Source organism: Aulonocara sp. 'chitande type north' Nkhata Bay, linkage group LG20, assembly GCF_057382095.1.
Source record: "Aulonocara sp. 'chitande type north' Nkhata Bay isolate Kocher_YH1m ecotype deep benthic linkage group LG20, A_spYH_male_GT1.1, whole genome shotgun sequence".
Lineage (NCBI taxonomy): Eukaryota > Metazoa > Chordata > Actinopteri > Cichliformes > Cichlidae > Aulonocara > Aulonocara sp. 'chitande type north' Nkhata Bay.
The window spans coordinates 37,642,093-37,667,346 of NC_141363.1; the positions used below are offsets into that span (position 1 = coordinate 37,642,093).

The following is a 25,254-nucleotide window of genomic DNA, read 5'->3' on the forward strand; positions in this document are numbered from 1 at the left end:
CAAGCACTGGGAAGAGGACACGACACGGGGATTTACTGTTATTGTTCCACTCACTGTAAATAAACGCACTGCTTATACACAAAGTACTGCGCCTGGGTCCTCCTTCCCTACATCCCCACGGTTTGCCCTGCCAAACCGTGACAGTGTTTCTGTCTTATCATTAATTGGTTATTACTTTTAAACATATTTCAGGCTCTTAAGGTAGTATTTGCTTCACAAAATCTGGACATTTTTAGTACTAATATAATGTTTGTCCATTCTTTTTTTCAAACATCCCTCAGAGATTCGAGAGACCAATAAAATGTAACATGAGATGCAGTGACCTCCTTTACCAGCGCAGTGATGCACCAATCACATTTCTTCCATTTCAAATATGATACCATTACCTTAGCTTCAGGTTATCTGTAGATATGAGCACAGATCAAAAACCTGCCTTGATCTAATAAACTAGCCCAACAGAGTGGGAACCTTTCCAAGGTGTACCCTGCCTCTAACCCTATGGTACCTGGGATAGGCTCCAACCCCTCCACCTCACCGCCCTGATAAGGATAAAGTGCAGAGGGATGAATGGAAATTGATAAGCTCTGTTCATCAGAGATGGAGAATAAATATTTTATGAGTAAGGTAAATAAGTCTTGAACATTGCTGTCTTAACTTCTATTTAAATATGCTCTGCATTGTTCTCTTAACTGAAAATTCTCTTCCAGCATGTTTTCCTTCTAAAACTGTAACGTCGGACCCAAGAAACATAAGCTGGAGCGAATATTACGACAGCAGAACTTTTATTTAATATTGTGGTTTTGTACTGGGACACAGACACTCCCGCTCTCTCTCACTGCTGTCACGTCCGCTCTCCCCCTCCGACTGTCACTGCCAACATATAAAGAGAGACAATCACTGACAGATCCCCAGCACACCTGTTCACCCCGCCCCTGCGTCGCCCCGGGAGCTCACTGCATCACCCCTCCTCTGCAACTAGCCAGAGACCACACCCACGCCACAAACTTATTTTTAATTTTCGTGTTAAACTGTTGTTCTGACATAGTTTTATTGTTAGAGCATACATAATCAGATTTCCAAAACACCTACACTAAAACATTCAGTTTGTGAGGGGATCTACAAGAATTAAATCTGACATGACCTTGTCCTTTTGATTTGTCTTGAGAATATATTAGCTCTACACTGATAAAAGCTATTTTGGAGAGAGGTATATATCATCTATGCAAATCATATGAAATTTACTCTATTATTGCACTCAGCCAAGGAATTATGAAGTAATGGGTTTATTATACCCTTTTCTGAAGAGTAACAACATTACATTAAAAAATGCAGTAAAATATACCCCCAAACCGTGAGTCTTATGTCCCTAATTGCACATGCGCCAGACCGCGCTTTTTGACTGAGCGGGACTGCAAGAAAATTCTGGGTCTTTTTTTCGGCTTCCATCGAACCCGATCGAACCACAGAAGTGAAGGTAAGCTATTTACATAGGGTGTGTAAGGAAGAGGACTCCCTTACTGCATTTATTTATATTGTATTGTCTGTATAGCACTTTAGAGCACACCTTTCACTTTATTAAAAGCACCTTATCAAGCACTTTATGTAGCATTGCACTTTAAGCATGGATTTGCACACAAGAAGTTTAAATATTTATTGACTATTTATTGGGAATTTTAAAATCAGTTGGTGGCCTTGTTTCAGATCCTGCACAGCTGCTCCTCATCAAGGAATGTGGTGGTTGTCTGTCAGGAGAGAAGAATGGTGATTGAGATTGTGATTAAGGTTTACCAATAAGGAAAACTAGTGATGTGACGTTCTGTATCGAGGCTTCGAAGCGTGTGTCGAGTAATGGAGGGGGCGTTTCCGCGAAGCGCGTATCGAGGCTTGCTTCATTTATGGGAGGAGCTGAAAATGATGACGTCCGAAGCCTCGCTGCCCGGTTGTACCACGTGACTGGTTCAGGAAGCGGTTCGAACTTTGCCGCAAATAATCATTTTCCATACTGCCAGCATAAATATACACAGTATACTGCATCACTACAATATAGATGTTTTACATACTCCTCTTGTTGTTGACATTTACAGGCTGTGTGCAAAAGGCCACACTCTTCAAATTCATGCCAACTAATATTTTTACATCCAGTAGGTGTCCTACTAGAGCAAATGAAGCTTCAAGAAGCTTCGCGTTGGGGTGAACCAATTGGATGGAAAGCTTCAGTGCTTCATGAAGCTTCATCTGCCCATCACTAAGGAAAACTAATGCAAATGTGTGTGTGGAATCTAGGGAAAAGTGTTGCAAATAAGTGTTTGTAAGTTAATGATTACTCACCTTTCTTGCCTGTGTCCTCTTCAAGGTGTTTGGGCAAATGTTTCCCCGGGGGTCCAGACACCATTTAAAGGTTCCGGGAGAGACCATTGGTAAAGGGAGTGTGGTGAATCTTTTTGTGCTTGGGTTTCTGGGTTTTTATAATATTGGGTTTGGTGTAACATTAAAGTGTGAAGTATTTATTAATATGTAAATGTGAAAATGTATTTATGTATTTATTTATTCTTATTGATATATTGTATACTGTGGTGGAAGGTTGGGATTTAAGAATTTACCTGAGAGTGGAATAATGGTTAAGTCTGTGACAGCTGAACATATTTAAGGCTGCCAGTTGTCATTAGGGATTTTTTGTGCTGTGAAGAAGCTCGACAAGTTAATTGTTTTAAGGAGAGCCATATAGCAAATAAATACTTTGTTCCACTACACTTGCCTTGGTCTGTCTCACTGTGTTTCCAGCCGCTAAGGGCTGCCCTGTTACAAGTGGTGTCAGGAGTGTGTCACTCATGCCACAGTGAGAAGATGATGACAAGAGGTGGAAGAAAGCCAGGCCAAGAGGAGCAGCCTGATGAAGGAGTTGGAGCTTCATCTGAGCTAGAGGCCATGGCAGCAACAAGCCCTGAGAACAAATTGGAGGAGTTAACAGGGTTGGTGAAATCTCTTATGTGGTCTCAAGCAGCCAGAGACCAAAAGTGGGAGAAGGATTTGTCACGTCAGGAGCAAAGGTGGAAAGGCATGCAGCATCAATTTCAGCAAATCCAGCTACAAGTTAACGCTGTAACTGATAAGCCTGACCCACCAGAGGCGCCAGCGCCCCCTACAACATCTGAAGAACAAGAACTTGGATTCAATGGTGAAGACATTCCAGTGGCCAGTGGGTCCAGGTCTTTAATTGAACCAAAACTTTTTCCTCTGTCACCAGAAGATGACATTGAACATTTTCTGACTACGTTTGAAAGAATGGCAAACGTGTGTCGATGGCCCAGAGATGAGTGGGCTATTCGTCTGGTTCCCCTGTTGACAGGTAGAGCCCGCACAGCCTACATTCTTATGGATTTAACAGACTCTGAGAATTATGATAAGGTGAAAGAGGCAATTCTGGCAAAATATGAGATCACTGCTGACACCTACAGACGCCGCTTCAGATCTCTGAAAGTTGAGCCAGGTGAGACGCCACGTGAACTTTATGTAAGATTGAAAGACCTGTTTTCAAGATGGATTAAACCTGAAAAATCAACTGTAGAAGAAATATCTGAGCAGATAATTCTGGAGCAGTTTTTGAGAATGGTTAATCCAGAGCTGGAGATTTGGATACGTGAGCATGACCCGAAGACTGCAAAGGAAGCAGCTAGCCTCGCAGAGGTTTTCACTTCAGCCAGAAAAGGAAGCAAGAGCACCTACTTCAGCCGGGAGACCCACTACGCCCAACCAAGTAAGTCCACTGGGGGTGAACAGGGTTCTGGTCAAGTTCAGGCTAGAAATCTTTCTAGTTCTAGGCAGCTCCCTTCCCATAGACCTCACAATGTGAAGAAATCCTTTAAATCTTCAGTTCAGGATATTAAATGTTATCACTGTCATAACTTTGGCCATACACAACAATTTTGCCCTGCACTTAAGTCAAAACCATCTCTTTTATGTGCAGTTCCAAGACCAGCCACAGAGCCAGTAGGAAAGAAAGCTTGTACTGTCCCTGTTTTAATTAATGGGCGTAAAGAGGAAGCTTTGCTTGACTCTGGGTGCTTTCAGACTCTTGTACACTCTAGCATAATTTCAGGAGAAAAGCTAAGTGGGGTTGGGGCTACAATAAGTTGTGTGCATGGAGACGAACACAGGTACCCCACTGCTGAGGTTTACCTGACAGTAGGAGGTCAAACCTACTTGTTAGTGGTAGCTGTTGTTCCCAGTTTGCCATATTCAGTGATACTTGGTAATGACATCCCCACCCTTTTTGATCTAATACACCAGTCAGATTATGACCCTCAAGTGAGTGCTGAGAAAGACATTCAAGGCTTAGGTGATGAATCTGGAAGCTCACTTCCTCTAGATATGACAGTTGAACCATTTAAACCCTGTCATGTAGTCACAAGAGCACAAAGTGCAAAGGAAAGGATGCAAGAACTGCCCTTTTTTGAGGAGTCTCTCGAAACGGAGCCAGGGAAGATTAGGAAGTCTAGGGCTCAGAAAAGAAGAGAAAAGTTCAAAGGCTCAGAGGAAAAAGGTACAGCATTGTTCCCTAAGCCAAATAACCAACTTGAGTTTGATGTTCCCTCAGATTTAGGTGCACTCCAAAGAAGCGACCCTACTCTAAAACCCTGGTTTGAGAAGGTAACAGAGGTAGAGGGGGCTAGTCAAGGTCAGGTAAGCTGTCTTGCAGACACTGTTTACTTGATTAAAGGAGGCATCTTGTACCAGAGAAAGGGGAAGTGCGAAGCTGTGGCACTCCCACAACAGTTCAGAGACAAAGTTATGGATTTGGGTCATTCAATTCCATGGGCAGGTCATATGGCTTTTCACAAAACACTGAATAGGATCAGCAGCCGTTTTGTTTGGCCAGGGATGTATGTCCAGGTTTCTGAGTTTTGCCGTTCCTGTGAAAAATGTCAGTTGACCTCAGGCAAAGGAGTAGCGCGAGCCCAGTTGCAACCACTGCCAATTATTGAAACACCATTTGAGAGGCTAGGCATGGATATTGTGGGCCCTTTAGAGAGGAGCTCCACAGGTCATCGCTACATATTAGTCATATGTGACTATGCAACACTGTTTCCTGAGGCCTTCCCACTCAGATCAATTAAAGCTCGTCACATTGCTAATTGTCTTCTGCAGCTTTTCTCTAGGGTAGGCATACCAAGAGAAATTCTGACGGATTGTGGAACGAACTTTCTATCCAAGTTGTTGCAGCAGGTTTATAAGTTGTTAGGGATAAAGGGACTTAAGACCACCCCTTATCACCCCCAAACGGACGGGCTAGTGGAGAGATACAACCAGACTCTCAAAAGTATGCTGCGCAAGTTTGTCTCTGACACAGGTGCTGACTGGGATCAATGGCTGCCCTACCTTCTGTTCGCCTACCGGGAGGTCCCGCAGGTTTCCACTGGCTTCTCGCCTTTTGAACTTTTATACGGTCGCCAAGTGAGAGGCCCTCTGGATCTGCTTAAGGACTGCTGGGAGGAATCCAAAGCAGAGGGCGAAAACATCGCAGCCTACGTCATCACCATGAGAGAGAGGTTGGAGAAAATGGCATCATTGATGCAAGACAACATGAAAGCTGCACAAAAACATCAAAAGACTTGGTATGATCAGAAGGCCAGGGATAGGGTCTTCCTTCCAGGTCAGAAAGTACTGTTATTGCTTCCCACTAGCGATAACAAGTTGCTGACAAAATGGCATGGACCATACGAGATCATCAGACAAGTGAGTAAAGTCACTTATGAGCTGAATATGCCAGAAAGAGTTAAAAAATATCAGACATTTCACGTGAACTTGTTGAAGGCATTCCACAGCCGACAAGAGCCGGTCTATCAGTTACTGGTGCGTTTAGTTAAGGATGAGGAGGTGACTGAGAAGTTCTTTTCAACTAACATTCAAGTTTGTGCTTCAGTTGACCTTTCTCATTTGTCTCCTACTGAGCAGGCTGATATAAAACCACTCGTGGACCCACAGCTCTTTCGAGAGACACCAGGTTTCACATCACTGGTTCAGCATAAGATACGGGTGAAGGAGGATGCACCCGTTCGACAAAAGAGCTACAGAATTCCAGAACGGTTGGTGCCAGTGCTGCAGAAAGAAATAAAACTGATGTTGGACCTGGGAATCATTGAGGTGTCAAGTAGTGAGTGGTGCAGCCCGATTGTTTTGGTACCAAAGAAAGATGACACCCTGAGATTCTGTATTGATTTCAGATATTTGAATGCAGTATCCAAGTTTGATCCCTACCCAATGCCCAGGGTGGATGACCTGCTGGAGAGAGTTGGATCAGCAAGGTACATTACAACACTTGATCTGTGTAAAGGATACTGGCAAGTGGCTTTGGCGCCAGAAGCGAGAGAGCTGACAGCCTTCAAAACTCCTTTTGGTATGTACCAATTTAAAGTCATGCCATTTGGGCTTCAAGGTGCACCAGCGACATTCCAACGATTAATGGACCATGTACTGAGAGATGTGTCAGCATTCTCTGCAGCATATCTGGATGACGTGGTGGTGTACAGCCAGTCCTGGGAAGAGCATGTCATTCACCTACAGAAGGTGCTACACTCCATCAGAATGGCTGGACTGACTATCAATCCCAAGAAGTGCTCCATAGCCAAGAGAGAAGTGGAGTACTTGGGCTTTGTAGTTGGCTCTGGGAAGATAAAGCCGCAGGTTGGAAAGATTGAAGCAATTCAGTCCTTCCCAGTTCCGACAACAAAAAGGAAGGTGAGAGGTTTTCTGGGTCTAGTAGGCTGGTACCGGAAATTCATACCTTCTTTTGCAGAGCGATCCACTGTACTTAATAACCTCACAAAAGGCTCAGCCCCTAACAAAGTGCGTTGGACGGAAGACTGTGAGCAAGCATTCAGAGACCTCAAGGAAGCAGTTTGCACACATCCAGTTCTACACAGTCCAGACTTCAACAAGCCATTCATCTTGCAAACTGATGCTTCGGGAGTTGGCCTTGGTGCTGTCCTTCAGCAAGAGGTGGATGGTGAAAGAAGGCCTGTGGTGTTTCTGAGTCGGAAACTACTCGACAGGGAGAGGAGGTACTCGACGGTGGAGAAAGAGTGCTTGGCCATGAAATGGGCTATTGAGGCCTTGAGGTATTATCTTCTGGGACGTCACTTCACTCTGGAGACTGATCATCGTGCCCTCCAGTGGTTGAACCGCATGAGGGATGCGAATGCCCGCATTGCAGGATGGTACCTGTCTCTGCAGCCTTATGACTTTACGGTCCAGTATAGGCTGGGGAAGTCAAATGTGGTTGCTGATTGTTTATCTAGGATGACAGAGGACTGAAGCACTTCGTGCTTAAGAGAGGGAGGAGGAAATGTAAGGAAGAGGACTCCCTTACTGCATTTATTTATATTGTATTGTCTGTATAGCACTTTAGAGCACACCTTTCACTTTATTAAAAGCACCTTATCAAGCACTTTATGTAGCATTGCACTTTAAGCATGGATTTGCACACAAGAAGTTTAAATATTTATTGACTATTTATTGGGAATTTTAAAATCAGTTGGTGGCCTTGTTTCAGATCCTGCACAGCTGCTCCTCATCAAGGAATGTGGTGGTTGTCTGTCAGGAGAGAAGAATGGTGATTGAGATTGTGATTAAGGTTTACCAATAAGGAAAACTAATGCAAATGTGTGTGTGGAATCTAGGGAAAAGTGTTGCAAATAAGTGTTTGTAAGTTAATGATTACTCACCTTTCTTGCCTGTGTCCTCTTCAAGGTGTTTGGGCAAATGTTTCCCCGGGGGTCCAGACACCATTTAAAGGTTCCGGGAGAGACCATTGGTAAAGAGAGTGTGGTGAATCTTTTTGTGCTTGGGTTTCTGGGTTTTTATAATATTGGGTTTGGTGTAACATTAAAGTGTGAAGTATTTATTAATATGTAAATGTGAAAATGTATTTATGTATTTATTTATTCTTATTGATATATTGTATACTGTGGTGGAAGGTTGGGATTTAAGAATTTACCTGAGAGTGGAATAATGGTTAAGTCTGTGACAGCTGAACATATTTAAGGCTGCCAGTTGTCATTAGGGATTTTTTGTGCTGTGAAGAAGCTCGACAAGTTAATTGTTTTAAGGAGAGCCATATAGCAAATAAATACTTTGTTCCACTACACTTGCCTTGGTCTGTCTCACTGTGTTTCCAGCCGCTAAGGGCTGCCCTGTTACAGGGTGAATAATATATAATAGCGCATGCAAATGCTAATTTTTGAAGTGATGAGCTATTACACTTTACTTGTATTGCTTAGGTCTGTGTAATGCACCATTACTTGAAATGAAACTTTGAATCTGTTGCTCTCTGTTAACCGTCTAGACAACTGCCAGTAAGTTGCAATGAAATGTGTTCGTGGTGCGCTTTTTATCAGTCAGCATGCATGACCAGTCCCGGACTGGTAATCGGAACACTGAGGTCATGTCCAAATTCATGGGCTGAATCCTCCTGAGGACCCGGCCTTCGCGGGCTATGTGGGCCGGGTCCTCAGAAGGTCGGGTAGGCTGGATGTAAACCTACGTTTAACCTGAGTAGTGAAAGACAGCGGTGATCTGAAAATGATGTGCCGGGAGTTGTGCCGTTCTCGGTGGCTCTAGTGACCCTCGAGCTCTCGGCTAGCTATCGAGCTGTTGGGTAACAGACGTCTCCAAAAACGTTGAAGCACTTTTGCAAATATGCGATATTTTGATAAACCGAGCAGATATTTGAAGTTTACACACCCACATTCTCGCATGAAAATATGTTAAAAGTTTATTATATGACCCAGAAAGAATAATAAGAGTAATTTCAAAACTTAGTAGCGGCCGCCATTGCCGGAAACTGGAGTTTGGCTGAGCCGCGCTATGAATTCTGGGATATGGTGGGCCACGAGTGACACACCCAACCCATCCTTCAAATTCGGGGAAAAGGAGGACGCATTGGTCAGCCTTCGGCACGTTGCTGTGACGTAATCAGTCTACAAATGCGTCCCCGGGAGGATACAGCCCATGAATTTGGACACCCCCAATAATTACAATCACGGTCTTTGCAAACTACTTTCCTGCCTTGATGGAAAAGAAAATGGACATCAGACGATTTTTTATTTTTTATTTTTTTTGAGAAATGAGAGCGGCAATCCTTAAGTTGTGGTGGCTCTGCTTCTGGGTCAACACATAAAGCAGGTAAACAAACTTAAATCCGGTATGTCTTTGAGATTCTATGAACACTGGTAAATGGACTGATTCTTATGTAGCGCTTTTCTACTCTCCCGGAGTACTCAAAGCACTCTGTACAACATGCCTCATTGCCATCAAACACGACTGTTGGGCAGATTATTCCCAACAGTCGTGTTTTAAAACTCTTAAAAAACAGCTGTTGCATCCGTCTGCGTCTCCCCATTAATCTTCACTGTAGCTCATCATCCCGGAGAGCTCACTGAAAGCTTTCTCCCAGCTGTAACGGGCGGCTTTGTTTTAGCAGCACCAGAACTTTCTGAAAAAGCTCTGAAGCATGTTTTCTTGTATTTAAAAATGTGCGCGGCAGTAGTCGCTTGTTCTGTCATGCAGATACAGCTTTGCTCCCGTATCTGCTTCATAATCCGCTCAGCTGTTCGCACTGCGGGGAAACACTGGGACAAAGCAGCATCACGAACTCCAGCTATAGGGAGATTTTTCAGCAGCAAAACAAATAAAGCCAATGCAAAACGATCAGTAAAAAACAAAGACTGCTCTGAGAGTTTGAATTATTAACTGTATTTATTGATGTGTTGTTAAAGAGTATCTTACTCATCAGTAAGTAGGGGCAGGTCCCGCCTTCCTCACCACTGATTGGATAGAAAGTGTCTCCTACTTACTGATGATTAAGATACTCGCTCACGGGGACAAGTATGTCTGAGAGAGGGAGGGCGTCTCATGAGACCATCAGTGCTGCCAATGGTCTCTGACAGAAAGTAGCTGAAGTTCCCTAGGGTGTCACACCAAAATAAAAGCAGGGGGGGTAAAGCTCTCAGCCTGAAATGTTGTCCCAGTCCAGGCCTGTGCATGACTGTCTGACTGCTTGTTTTAAGTTTAAAAATTAGTCAATGCTAGCTTTTTCTAAAACATTGAATCTGGTCCCGTCATTAAAGAAATAATTCTGAGCACTTTGAGAAAACATGGCTGTACATTGGAAGACTCAGTGATTTCAGAACTGGTCAAAGACCTTTGCCGGCTAAGCCCTGTCTGTGCTGCTTTAAGAGTGGAAGGGTCTTTATGCAGTCAGTTCAGGAGAGAGCAATTTAGAAAGGAGCATCTCTCATTGACAGAACCTGTTGAGTACATACTTGATAGTACAGATAATAAAACATTTCAGTATATACCAATCCTCCCATTATTATCTCAACTTGTGGACAACAGAGACATTCAAAACACAATATTACAAAACAAAAGGCCATCTGATGTCTCTTTGGAATACAAATCATTTAATGATGGATCTTTACTAAGAGAAAACAGCTTTTTATGTGAAGACGAACTTAAACTCCCACTCATCCTTTATATAGATGACTTTGAGATATGCAACCCTCTGGGAACATCCCGCAAGAAGCATAAAGTCACAGCTGTGTATTGGGTATTGCCACATTGAGATCTACACTGACTTCCATTTACTTAACCATTTTATGCAAGGCAAATGATGTCAACCAGTTTGGCTATGCAAAAGTTTTGGACCCACTGCTCAAAGATTAGAAGTCCTTTGAAAATAATGGTATTTTTGTTTCAAGTCTGGGCAAAGTGGTCAAGGGCACTGTACTTGCTGTAGTCGCTGACAATCTTGGCGCTCACTCAATAGGCGGGTTTGTTGAAAGCTTTTCAGCTTCACATTTCTGTCGCTTTTGCATTGGCGAAAGGTCACAAACCCAGGAGCATGAAGTAGGAGAAGGACTGTTTCCTCTACGGACTAAGTCCAACTATGCCATCCATGTCAAAGCAGCACTGTCTGATCCTGCAGAAGCTCACCACTGTGGAGTTAAAAGACAGTGTCCAATCTCAGACAGACTCAGTCACTTTCATGCTACATCAGGTTGTCCCCCAGATGCTTTGCATGATTTGCTTGAAGGGATTGTACCTGTTGAAATTTCACTCTGTCTTGATGTGTTAATCAGGAAGAAATACATATCTCTTGAGCAGCTCAACCATTCCATCCGTTGCTTTCCTTACAAATGGAGTGACAAAACAAACTGTCCGCAACCCATTGCCCCAAATTTCACAGCGCGAAAAAGTGTAGGAGGTAATGCATACATGGGGAAAAGAGACAAACAGAAAAGCTCAGCAGAAGAACGTGTAAACGAAGGGCCTATGGCAGCGGCATCGCCATCTCGACATGAAGTCAATACTAGGGCCAATATGGATGAAGGCTCGGGCTTGACCATGATACTGGAAGAATTACGGGACTTTCGAAGAGAGTTCCAAGAATTTAAATCCGACTTGGTCAGAGCCAATAACAGGATAACCGAAGCAGAAACCCGCATTGCAAAGCTGGAAGACCGGGTCCAAAACGCGGAACAGGTGATGCTAAAGATGTTAAAAATTATCAACGAGCAAGAAAACAAAATTGTGGATCAGGAAAGCCGGGCCCGGCGAAAGAATCTGAGGCTGTATAATGTCCCTGAAGGAGTGGAGGGGTCTTCGATGACAGTTTTTGTGGAAAAAGTATTGACGGAATGCCTCGACCTCCCCCAGGGCACAGAGCTTGGTATTGAGAGATCACACCGGGCCCCGGGAGCAGTGAGGAACCGAGAGGGAACCCCACGTTCGATATTGATTTGTTTTGCACGTTACAACACCAAGGAAGAAGTTTTGCGTAAAGCGTGGGCCAAGAGGACTGTTCTGTTGAACGGTCAGAAAATATATTTTGATCAGGATTATGCACCAGCTATTCTGCGAAAACGTAAAGGCTACGCTGAAGCTAAAAGAGCTCTGAAACAACAGAACATAAGGTTCCAGACTCCTTATCCTGCTAAATTAAGGGTCTTCTATCAAGAGGGAACCATGCTTTATGCGACGGCGGAGGAAGCAACCGCGGACATGCGGACAAGGGGATTTCAGATTGATAAAGTTGCCCAGAAGCAGACCTTAACGGAACAGCTGTCAAATTTGACGTGGGCGAAGATTGGAAAGTCGCAGCGGTGTGACTCGGAGGGACATAGAGAAAGTCCCAATAGTGAGCAGCTTCAGCTATCTAGAAGGTGCTCTCCCTCTACGACAGGAGACTAATGGAGATATACTGTGCGGCCGCAATGGGTGAGATAACAAATACTTTTCCCTTATTAGATGATTAAGATTGCAGAGAGACTGTGGAGAAATGCACCTTAAAGGAGCTAGCAGGGGCCCTTGCCCTCCAGTCAGGGGAGGTTTCCCCCTGTCTATGGGATATACGTGCCAGGGTCTGTTAGGACTGACCCCAACCTTGGAATCACATATTATTTTTGTTTTTTTTGTCTTGTTTTGTTTTTTCTTTGTCCGATTCTGGACGATTGTGGTTGTTTATTATTTGGGTTGTTAAAGGGAGTTTACCAGTTGATAAATTAATTAAGTCTGGATATTTTATTTCGGATAAATGACTACTAGAGGAATTAAGGTTATATCTTTTAATGTGAATGGGCTCACGAATCCCATTAAACGAAGTCGAATCTTGAATAAAATGAAGAAAGATCGAGCACAGATAGTATATTTACAAGAGACACACTTGAATAATAATGAACATGAAAAACTCAGGAGGATGGGTTTTACAAATATGTTCTCCTCAGCGTATGAATCAGGCCGCAGACGGGGCGTGGTAATCTTGATTTCCAGGGCACTGAACTTTGAAAAGTCATTTGAACTTAAAGATAAGGATGGGAGATTTATACTGGTACGGGGAACAGTTGATGGTAATCAGGTTACTCTAATGAATGTGTACGCCCCACCAGGAAGTGACCTAAGTTTTTTTAAGTACATTGTTAACATAATGGTGACAGAAACTCAAGGCCCTTTAATTTGCGGCGGTGATCTGAATATACGCCTACAACCGGACCTAGATAGCTCTAAAAGAAAGAAGCCGGGATCGAGTACATTATATAAAAGAATCTCAGCACTGTTCGATGAGGTGGGTTTAATTGATGTATGGAGAAATCGCTTTCCTACAAGGAGGGATTACTCTCATTTTTCAGCCCCACACTCACTTTACACGAGGATAGATTATTTTTTAATGTTTGGAAGAGATAGGGATAAAATCTTAACATGCGAGATGGGCTTGATAGATATAAGTGATCACGCACCGCTGTACCTAACGATTGATATGAATGTACACCCAAAAGTTTCAATTTGGAGATTGAATTCATCCCTGCTTAAAGATGTAGAATTTAGGAAAGTAATAAAGGCAGAGCTCAAAGATTACCTTGAAATTAATGATAATGGGGAGGTTTTACCCCCGATACTATGGGACGCATTAAAAGCTGTTATGAGGGGGAAGATTATAGCATTTGCCTCCTTCCAAAAAAAAGCAAGAGAGAAAAAAATGGAAGATTTACAAGCGATTCAAAAACAATTAGAAAGTGAGCACAAACATAAGCCTTTAGCGGGCACCTTGCAGAAACTAACAATGATTAGAAATGAAATAAATACGCAGAGTATACAGACGATAAAGAGAAAATTGTTATATTTGAAACAGAAACATTATGATGGAGGATCGCAATCAATGAAAATTTTAGCATGGAAACTTAAGAAGAAGATAGCGGAGAATACTGTAACTAAAATCAAACACCCAGAGACGGGGAATATAATGACTCATCCTTGCAAGATACAAAACGCCTTTGAGTCATTTTATAAAACATTATATGCGGGAGTCCCAGGGGGGGCTGAACAGGAAATGGACAACTTCCTGAACTCTTTATGCCTACCAAGCTTTAACGAGGAACAAAATAAAACGATGATAGCGGAGGTGACGGAAGCTGAACTTATGAATGCCATCAATAGGCTGAAATCAAATAAGTCACCAGGCTCCGATGGTTACACCGCGGAGTGGTATCGGGAATTCAAACAGGACTTGATCCCTACACTACTTACTACTTTTAACTGTGTGTTAAAAACAGCGCAAATTCCACCGAGTTGGAAGGAGGCAATTATTTCGGCTATTCCGAAAGAAGGGAAAGACAAAATGGAGTGTGGCTCATATAGACCTATTTCTGTCCTTAACATAGATTATAGATTGTTTACTTCGATAATGGCCAGGAGAATGGAAGAATTTTTACCTGACTTAATTAGCAATGATCAAACGGGGTTTATAAGACGACGACAGACCCAGGATAATATACGTAGAACTCTTCATGTAATACATCAGATACAGACATCTAAGAGTACAGCCATGCTTATGAGTATTGATGCAGAAAAAGCCTTTGATTCTGTAAATTGGGACTTTCTATATAAAGTCCTGGATAAATTCGGCTTACATAAGGGAATTGTTGATACGGTGAGGGCACTATACACTAACCCCACCGCAAGAATTAAAGTTAATGGTTCTCTCTCAAATAGCTTCGTTCTGCAGAGAGGAAATAAACAAGGCTGTGCTTGGTCCCCGCTCCTGTTTGCATTGTACTTAGAACCCTTGGCACAATCAATTAGACAAAATAAAGACATTAAGGGGATCACTATTGCAGGACAGGAACACAAGCTCGCTTGTTATGCGGACGACATATTGATCTATTTAGATCAGCCCACTAACTCCTTGCCTTCGCTGATGAATCTGTGTCAAAAATTTGGGAAACTCTCTGGATATAAAATTAATATGTCTAAAACTCAAATTCTCAGCTATAACTACAACCCCCCAGCTCACATGGTTGTTCAATATCCAATGAATTGGCAAGCACAATCATTGAAATATCTAGGAGTTGTTATTCCCAAGGATTTAACTAAACTATCTGAGGAGAATTTTGGTTCACTACAAAGGAGAATAGTGGGTGATATTAGGCGATGGAACATGATCCCCTTTCTTTCTTTACACTCACGAGTTGAATCTATTAAAATGAACATCTTGCCAAGAATATTATATTTATTCCAAACACTACCAATATCCATTGATCCAAGTCGTTTCAATGAATGGGATAAAATAATATCGCGGTTTATATGGGGGGGGGAAGCGGCCGAGGGTTTGTTTTAAAACTTTACAATTACATAAGAAGGTGGGAGGATGGGGGTTGCCATCACTAAAAAATTATTATCGGGCTGCTCAGTTGAAAACGGTGGTTAATTGGTGTGATACAAGCTACCAAGCACACTGGAAGACTATAGAGGAGAATATGTTTTCCTCCCCAATACAAGCTGTCCTGATGGACTCGAATATTCGAAAATATACTGACAAGACTCATAACCCCTGGGTGTCGTGCACACTTAATATATGGAGAAAAGTCGTGAAAGAATTCAAACTTGAACAGGATTTGGCTTTATTCAAATGGTATGCATATGATTCTGATTTTGCCCCGAATAAATTGGACTCACGTTTTAAAAGCTGGCCTGCTAAAGGGTTATCTACATATGATAGTTTGATAAAGGATGGGAACCTTATTAGTTTTGACACGCTGAAACAGAGACACAATCTAGAAAAACAGGATTTTTTTCGATACTTGCAAATAAGACACTATATAAAGACAACAATCGGTCAGATGTCAAATACTAACGTGGAATTGGTAACTTTATTTAGACAGGCGTACAGTGGGGATGTTGACACAAGACTCATTTTTTTTTGGTACAATTTTTTTATGAATAAGCTTCCACACTCAACTGATTATGTGAAGATGTTATGGGAAAAGGAGGGAGGGATGTGTATTTCTAGGGAAGAATGGACTCAGATGTGGGAATGGCAATGGAGGAGTACTTCCTCCAAAAGCTGGAGGGAGTTCGGATGGAAAACTCTGATAAGGTTCTTTATCACTCCATGTCAAAAGGCTCACTATGATGGGAATCCTCCCATGTGCTGGCGAAACTGTGGATACCAAGGAGCCCATCACACCCATATTATGTGGGACTGTCCTGTGCTACGGACTTACTGGAAAGACATTCATGGTATATTACAAGGCATTTTTAACTGTACATTCCCTCAGGATATGAAGACAATTTTTTTTGGCTGTATACCGCAGAACTGGTCCAAAAATGACATATGTCTGTTAAGAGCTTTATTGGTTGCAAGTAAGAAATGTATAACAAAGAAATGGTCCTCGCAAGACATACCGACTTTGTCATTATGGTGGGAAATTACGTTAGAGATATATAGGATGGAGGAAGTAACAGCTCATGTTAATGACAGGATGGCCTGGTTCCATCTGTGCTGGGATAAGTGGGTCCAATACGTTAATACCTATAAACCGAATTTTCTCTTTAAAGCTTGAAACCACCAATTTAGTTAATTGTTTACTCCCGACAGAGCTTTCTCCTTTTATTTTATATATATATAATTTTTTTTCCTTTTTTTTTTTTTCTTTCTCTTTCTTTCTATCTGTCTTTCTTCTCGTTTTGTTTCGTTTTTCTCTTGTAAACTGTGTTAATTAATGCCTGTAATCATCTTTATGAGGTAATATTGTAGAAATAAAGAATATAAAAAAAAAAAGGAGGTAATGCATACGAAAACTGGTTTGTTGAGAATGATACCACTCATGATTGGTGACAAAGTACCAGAAGATGAGCCTGCTTGGGAGGTTTTGATGACCCTGAAAGATGTTGTTGAGCTTGTCATGGCTCCTCTCCACACAGATCACACAATAGGATACATGCAAAGTAAGATCTCAGAACACCGTTACAGATATTTAGAAGTGAGCCCAGAGGAGAAACTGAGACCAAAACATCACTTTCTCGAGCACTATCCTTTGCTTACAACTGTTTACGGGCCACTTGTACATTTCTGGACTATGCGATTTGAAGCCAAACATCGATTCTTTAAAAGGATTGTGAGGCAGATTGGGTGTTTTAGAAACATCCTCATGACAATGGCAAGAAAACACCAATCGATGATTGCGTATCATACCCACGATTACAACCACCAAAGGCCAGCACTGTCAGTGTTCCAGAAGACTCAAGTGGCAGTCGATGTTCTAAAAGACAGCATTAAGGAGTCCTTTGCAAGGAAGTTCCCCAGGGAAGACTTTGTGAACATAACAAATAAAGCAACCATTTTAGGCACAGACTATAATATTGGCATGATGCTGCCGTTTGGCTCAACAGGAGGTCTACCTGACTTTGCAGAAATCCATCAAATAATCATTGTGCACGGAACTCCTGTCTTTGTTCTGAAGTTGCTTAGAGGCTGGTACTGTGAACACCTGAGGAGTTTCAAAGTAGAGCCCACAGGAGAGACAGAAATCCTTAAACATTCTGAACTGAAAGAAACATACCCCATGGCTGCATACAATACAGCAGATGGCCGTATGGTGTCCCTTAAACACTTCACTTGCACATTATTTTATTATTATTTTTTTTGTGTCTGTTTGGATCTTTAGCCATCAGAATTGTTCTCTTAAGGCCAAGAAAGATGCCAAGCGGATTTATTTTACCAAGTGGATCATCATGGCCTTGCCATATTGGTCCATTTGATTGACCTTTAATATAATTATGAATTTATTTTATTTTCAGTTGCTACAAACGGGACAGACATGACTGGGGGGTAGGACAGGGAGAAAGAATGAAAGAAAGAGAGGGAGAGAAAGAAAACCAAAGGGGAGAAGAGACGGTGAGAAGGGGGGGGGGGGAGAAAGAAAAACAAAAAAAACAAAAAAAAACAAAAAAAAACACCTGGGTCACCTGTATGGAGAAAAAAAACAGAAGAGAAAGCAAACAACAAAGAGCAACATAATAAAAAAAAAACGGCACCATCACAATAAACTAGCTAGCAGTAGATATCAGTAGATACTAAATAATAAACGATATTGTGCAGCACGCAAGATAGACAGCGCACAATGTGCTTTGAGGCAGCAGCCAAGAAAGCTGTAGTCCACATCTGTGAATACCCGTGTGTACACCTGTGTGCATACCTGTGTGGATCAGCATAAGATAAGATAAGATAAGATAAGATAAGATAAGATAAGATAAGATAAGATAAGATAAGATAAGATAACCTTTATTATTCCCACACGTGAGAAATTTGTTTTGTCACAGCAGGAAGTGGACAGTGCAAAAGTTATGAGGCAAAAATTAGAATACAATAAGAATAAATACAGTACACAACTGTACAGAATAGAATAAAATAAAATACTATATACAGTAGAATAAAATAAAATAAATATACAATAAGATAAAAAATAGAATACAAATACAAATACTATATACAACTGAGTAAAAATACAACGATGACAGAAAGGATTATTGCATGCTTGCATTCCAGAGGTTTCTCCATGTAACGATCTGCTAGGGAGTGTGGGGAGCCACAGCCCCGTCCTTCAGGGTATGAAGCAGGTGTGGAGGAGATCAAAACTCCAGACATCCAGAGGCCCCCAGAACACAAGAGACCAAGGAAGACCAACAGAGGGGCAGCCGCGCCACTGTCCCAGTAAGAGCTGAGGAGAGTCCCAGATGAGGGCTCACTCAGCAGCCGCGGAGCAGAAGCCAGGGGGAGTTGCAGTGACGCGCCCGTGAGCTCCGCCGGCAGCCAGCTGTGCCTGAGTGACCGAGCCCCAGGCCGAGAGGCTGGGGGCACCCCACCTCCGAAGTGGCCCGAGCGAGCCCCAGGCTCCAGGCCCCGATAAGCGGCCGCCAAGGAGTGAGCCGGTGTGTACCCGGACGCCCACCCCCAGACACAAAGAACCACCAACGCACCGACACCTGAGGGAGTCCGCCACTGGCAGGGGAAGTGGTGGTGGGTGGAGATAGGCCTCCAAACCTTGGAGGGCTTGAGATGTCCCCAGAGAGGTGGCGTCTGATACCCAACCTGACATATAGACACAGACATACAGGCACACACAGACACAAACATCCATTCCCACCCTCATGCTCTCATATACACTTACTCCACACTCACCCAACGTGGAGACAGACATAAAGAGACGCTGTACACAGGATCACACTCCCCAAGCGTACTCTACGAACCGGGTCTAGGTACCCTTGCCCCTGGAGGGGGGGAACTGCACCCAGACCCAGGTGGTGTTACCCTTTTCCCTGCGGTGGGGAGAGGCAGACCGCCCCGACTCCGCAGCAGCAGGGAGGCCCCACACTCCAGACCGCAGTCGGACGGCCAACTCCTCCTAGCCCCCCCGCTCCAGCAGGCCGCAGAGAACGGGAGTGAGAGAAGACTCCAAACCTCCCTCCACCCGCTCATTGTAGTGTTGATGCATGTGTGTTCTAAGGTGCAATTAAAACCCAGGAGGGCATGGAGCTACCTGCCAGAGAGCAGCAGGTAAGCGCATAGTCCCTCCTGCTAGCCCTCAATGTCTACGTGTATTCAAAATTGAGAGGTGGGCAACGACGCCAGGGGTGAGGTGTACACCCTGATGGTAATTTGGACTCTGTGTATCGTGCCCACCCCCAAGATCCTATATGTATGTGTAATGAGAGTGTGAGTCACTTGCACATTAGAGTAAGTGTAATGGGTTGATTATTTCTGTTATATCAAATGTTTGTGCACTTATTGAAATTATTGAAAAAATATATTATTTTACCAACAACTATATGGCTAGGCGTCCTGTCTTATTTGTTTATTGTAATGTTTATTTAACAGGAACAATACATATAACATTGAAAAAGAAAATGGAAACATGTGATGCATACTTAACCCTCTATTCCAGGGGTGTCAAACTCAAATACACAGTGGGCCAAAATTCAAATCTGGAACAAAGTCGCGGCAGGGCCGTGCAGAGAGGTTTAAAGGGGCGGGCGCTCAAAGTTCAAAAGGGGCACATTGAACCAGGTTGAATAACAACAACACACATTCATCAAGAATCTAATATGGGAAGGGCAGGGCTGTGTTGATCTGAGACTGTAGACATTAAAAAGTCCATAGGAGAGATGGTAGCTGATTAAACAAGTGTCATGAGTAATAACAAAATGCAAAGATTGGTGACAGCGCTTGGAACCATAAGGCAACAAAAAACTGTGAGAAATAATTTAGGCTCTGCCTGTGAATCACTCTTTGCTTCTCTTCTTCCTTCCATCCCATCATTTCCAGTGTTGGGAAGGTTACTTTTAAAATGTATTCCATTACAGAATACAGAATACATGCCCCAAAATGTATTCTGTAACGTATTCCGTTACGTTACTCAATGACAGTAACGTATTTTGAATACTTTGGATTACTTAACATATTATCATGCTCTTTACAACAACGTGAATGTACTATTGCTGTGTGATTTATTACTATTACTGAAGGTCCGCGACTCCGAACCGTAGTAAAGGGACCTCTGACTAATACGGCGGGGTCCCTGTCGGCCCGTAGCCGAAAAATAGCTTTACTTTGTTGTGTGGGTCAACTTTGCTAGCAGAGACAGAGAGAGGCGTTGAAAGGCTGCTCCAACGGAGCTTATTGTTTTTGGAGGAAAACACGAACACGGTGTACAGTCGAGTCTTAATAGCTTACTTACAACTGGGCTCGTCAGGCTCTCTTCTTGGCTGAAGTGGTTATTATTATATTTACATGCTTCCAGCTCCCATTTTTCCTCGATGACAACTCGTACCTTTCCACTCCCCTTTTTCTCCCTCCTCGCGCTCACAGACACATAACGTGTATGGCAGTGCATTCTCCCTGCAACACGGACTACACTGCCCATGATGCTACATTCTTTAGAGCTATGCTTGTAGCGTTCTGCCTGTTAGCTTAGCACAACAACAACAACAACGAAAAGGCGCTCTCTCACCCAGGAAACACACAGTTGGAGAGAGAGAGCGTCGCCCTGTAACCATGGCAACCGTAACGCTGCCGCCTGGAACAAAAGAACGTAGCTGTCAAACAAAACCCAAACAGTCCTGACCCGCGACAATATGAAACAGGAAAGTACCGCAGTGTAATCCATTTATTTCAACAAAGTAACTGTATTCTAAATACCACCTTTTTAAACGGTAACTGTAACGGAATACAGTTACTCATATTTTGTATTTTAAATACGTAACGGCGGTACATGTATTCCGTTACTCCCCAACACTGATCATTTCATATATCACTCTCCACTTGCTGTCCATCTGAGAACAAGGCACAACTTGCTATTGCAATAAACTATAATCTAATTATCCACACCTAACAACTCTTGCACTTAATCTATAATAAAATGATGACAGAAAAATGTTATAGCACTGCCTTTAGTAGCCTCACACAGCTCCTACTGTTTCCTCCTCATGTCCTTACCAGGCACGTCTGGACAATGTTATATCATGAGTAATAATTTAAAAAAATCTATATACATAAAACACACACATGCACGCACACACAGTGACATTTTAGACCTTCTTCAGAATACTGTATATACTATGGGCATCACGGTGCTGATCCAGAATCCTTACATATTTTTTACTAGAGCTACAATAATAAAGCAATGAGGAGGGGGAAGTAATAAATATGAAATAATGTCATTATGATGATTCCATTTGGGGCCAGAGTTTGACACCTATGCTCTATTCTATTGCCCTTATCTCCCTCTTCTTTAAATGACAATCAAAAATTATTTATTCAAAATTCTACTGAACTAAATCTCTGCTTTTATTTCTCTGGCAGAAGATAATGAAGAAAATATATGCATGTAAGCTTATCAACTATTAATAACCTGTCTCAATTTCTTTTCTTTCTCTGTCTCTACAGCTGAGGAAACACAAACCAAACAACAATGGCAGTCCAGTTAAGAGTCATTTTAGAAGAACACAGCATTCAAAAGTTGACACTTCCAATAGGAATTCCTAATACAGTGGAAGATCTTGTTTCCATAATTACTGAAACTTTCCAGTTGCTTGGGGAATTTGGACTGCTATACCAAGACAAAGACTTTGACAATCAGTTTTTCAGTGTCATCTCAACTGCCGACTTGTATGACAAGGCCACTGTTAAAGTGATCCTTAAAGAGCCAGTAATCACCCTTGACTTACAACCAGTATGTGAATCAGGATTATGGTCTACATTGAACTCTTCGACTTCAGTGAGCACTCATCCTGCAAGTACTACTGAAATGGACATCTGCCCTGCCAATCATGATGCACCCTCACAGGTGTCCGACTGCGCATCATCAAGTTCCAGTGACACCATCATTCTCCCTGATTCATGTCACCCTGCTGAATGGCCAGGGCCATTTCAAGTACCGGAGTTTTCCCGAGACATACAACTAATCCTCGCTGAGGCAAACAACTCATATCACAACACTGGAAGACCTTTCATGGATGCCAGTGTTAAATCAGCAATAATGCAAAGATAATTGCAGAAAAAATGAATAAAATGTTCTCTAGCCGAAGAGTTGAAGTGGTCAGCCTCTGCCCCTCTGTGGGTGAGTTAAAGGAAAGGTTGCCAGCATTATTCACTGAGGCTCAGGTGAGTATGTGCGATAACTATTCCTATCCACCAAAAATCAAATGTCAAACAAATGTCAACAAATTGAAATGTCTTTTTTTTTTTGTCCACTTACTTCTTAGCTCATCGAAGAGTTCAGACGCATCACCACAGTTTCTTTGGTGGAGACATTCATGCTGAAACTTGATGAGTACACATCAGGTCTTTTGCAGCTTATGCGTGCCAAAGGAGGAGCCGCTGGTTCCAAGATGAGACCTCTGCTGGACACTTTGAATGACATATGTTATTTGACTTTTTTCACAAATATGTAATTATGGAGGGCTGCAGTGGGTAGCAAGAAGGTCCTGGGTTCAAATCCCGGCCCAGGGTCTTTATGCATGGAGTTTGCATGTTCTCCCTGTGCATGTGTGGGTTCCCCCCGGGTACTCCAGCTTCCTCCCACAGTCAGAAAGCATGGCTGTTAGGTTAATTGGTCTCTCCAAATTGTCCTTAGGTTTGAGTGTGTGCGTGCATAGTTGTTTATTCTATGTTTCCTTGTCATTGACTGTCCAGGGTGTACCCAGCCTCTCACCTGTTGAAAGCTGGAGATAGGCATCAGCCATGTTTTTGTTTTTAAGTAATTCAGTCTTGTCACTAAATTGTATCTCCCTACAGGCACAGAGCATTTAGAAGGTAGCTAATGCTGCCTCATTAGCTACCTCGGGGAAAGACAAGATCTTTTTCATGACTGCCAGGTATGTCATATTCATAACAGTTTACTTATTAACTCAAGGGATCCTAATGTTCTTCTCTCCTGTCCTCTCCTATCCCCTGTTCTCCCCTTCTCCATTCATCTTCTGTCCACTCCCCTCTTTAGATCAACTGAAATGTATTGAAAAAGCATCTTAAATAAAATAAAACATGTGCATGGTTTTTGTTTCTTTCTTTTTAACACGTAGGAATGTGAGGATTACACAGACAATATGATGAAGGTGATCGTGATCCACAACATCATGGCTGAGGAGGATCCATCAGATGTGTCCATTGTGATTGAGGGAAACCAAGTGATGGAGGGATGTGGAAGCCCAACAAAGGCATGTGTACTGCTGATGGGACTGATATATGCCCTCAACCTCGAATATCCGAAGGAGCTTAAGAACACATTTGACACTTTTCAAAAACTGTTTTTGGAACTTGACGGGGCCAAACTACTGAAAAGGGTCCACGGCCTCAAAAATAAGCTTATGCAATGCACACACATTTCCCCTCTTGTTCCCAGAGGACATAGCTTGATGGAGCTGTAATTTTTCTTCTGACAGCAAGCACAGAAACTATTGAATGTTGGTGTTAGTGTTCTGTTCTATCTATCCATATGTTTGATAACGTACATGCACAGAAACAACCTTGTAGAGTTTCTGTATGTGCTTTTGGCTTTTAAAATGGACTAAGTGGCCTTTGAAAGTGTTGTCTGCATTAGCCGTTGTGTAGCACTTTATTCTGTATTTTTATGGAATACTGGCGACCTGTCCAGGGTGTACCCTGCCTCTCGCCCTATGACAGCTGGGATAGGCTCCAGCGCCCCCCGCGACCCTGAAAAAGGATAAGCGGAAGCGAATGGATGGATGGATGGATTTTATGGAATAAAAACATTGAGATGAGGAACCATTTGAATATCTTTTTTTGGGGGGTACATTTTACCTTATATGAATAGGTAATGTTTATCAACTGATAATAATTACATTTTATTACTAATTATCAGGTATTACCAACTAGCAAACAAGAGATAATTTTACCTAATTTCAATGAGTAAGTAGCTGTTGAATGTATACATAAATATGGGGTAAATTTTACCCAATTTAATTAAGTATTTCATAGCTTTTTATTGAAGTTATTTTATACACAATATATTAAACTAAATCTACCCCAAAAAAGTCAATGCAAATTGTTACCTCAGATTTATTGGGTAAATTCTATAGATGACTTCTTACAGTGTACCCAACCTGCCTTTAGGAAGGAAGGTAATTACACTGGGATTTAATGTACACCACAGTTTAGGATTACAAAAGCCTTGTATCAGAAATAGTGTGACCCCACCCCCCATTGTAGTTCCATCGTAGGTACCCGCCATGCTCAGTTGGGATGAGGATATAGCAGACTTGAAAAGTAAATGTAATTTTTAAATATCAAAAGACTTATGATAATTGCTTCCATTGAAGCAATGGACTGTGGGAGATTTCAAGAAACAGGATTACCAGGTTTCACAACTTATCTATACTCATGGCCCTGTTGACACACTGCAAAACTATATATTTCTGTTGCCAGTATAGTTCATTAAACTAATGTTTACTGATAATCTAGAAAGCTAAACAAATTCCAACATTGTGTGGGCTCACAATGTTGTCTATGGCATCCTTTGACAATTATTTGGTCTTAATTGATTTCTATATTCTATTTGGCTCAAAATACAAATAACATGCACTTTTTTGGGTGATGGTGGTTGGGTTGGGCGGTCATTTTATGTCTCTAATCTTTATGGTAGTTTCATGTCTATTAGACTAATAGACAATTCATTCATCAGTGTGTGAGCAAATGTACAAAGTCAATAGGTGATCAAATAATTATTTCCCCCACACAGAGGAAAATAAATTTAAAAATGTGTAGCTGTTTTAATATGTCCAAGATTCAAGAGCTTTATTGTCAATACAGTAGTATACACAATATACAGTGTACCGAAATGCTATTTCACCCTAAGCCCCCCATGGTGCATTTATAAATATATAAAGGATATATCTCCAAGAGATATAAAA

At 42.2% G+C, this 25,254-nt stretch overlaps 1 protein-coding gene across 1 annotated transcript; it reads left to right on the forward strand.

Annotated features, from left to right (window-relative positions):
* The first annotated feature begins 22,387 nt into the window (after window positions 1-22,387).
* On the forward strand, window positions 22,388-23,751 carry LOC147306244 (uncharacterized). Its single transcript, XM_086278954.1, has 4 exons — window positions 22,388-22,489; window positions 22,591-22,750; window positions 23,150-23,202; window positions 23,407-23,751. The coding sequence occupies exons 1-4, from the start codon at window positions 22,388-22,390 to the stop codon at window positions 23,749-23,751; spliced, it is 660 nt and encodes a 219-aa protein (XP_086135080.1).
* Window positions 23,752-25,254: the final 1,503 nt, after the last annotated feature.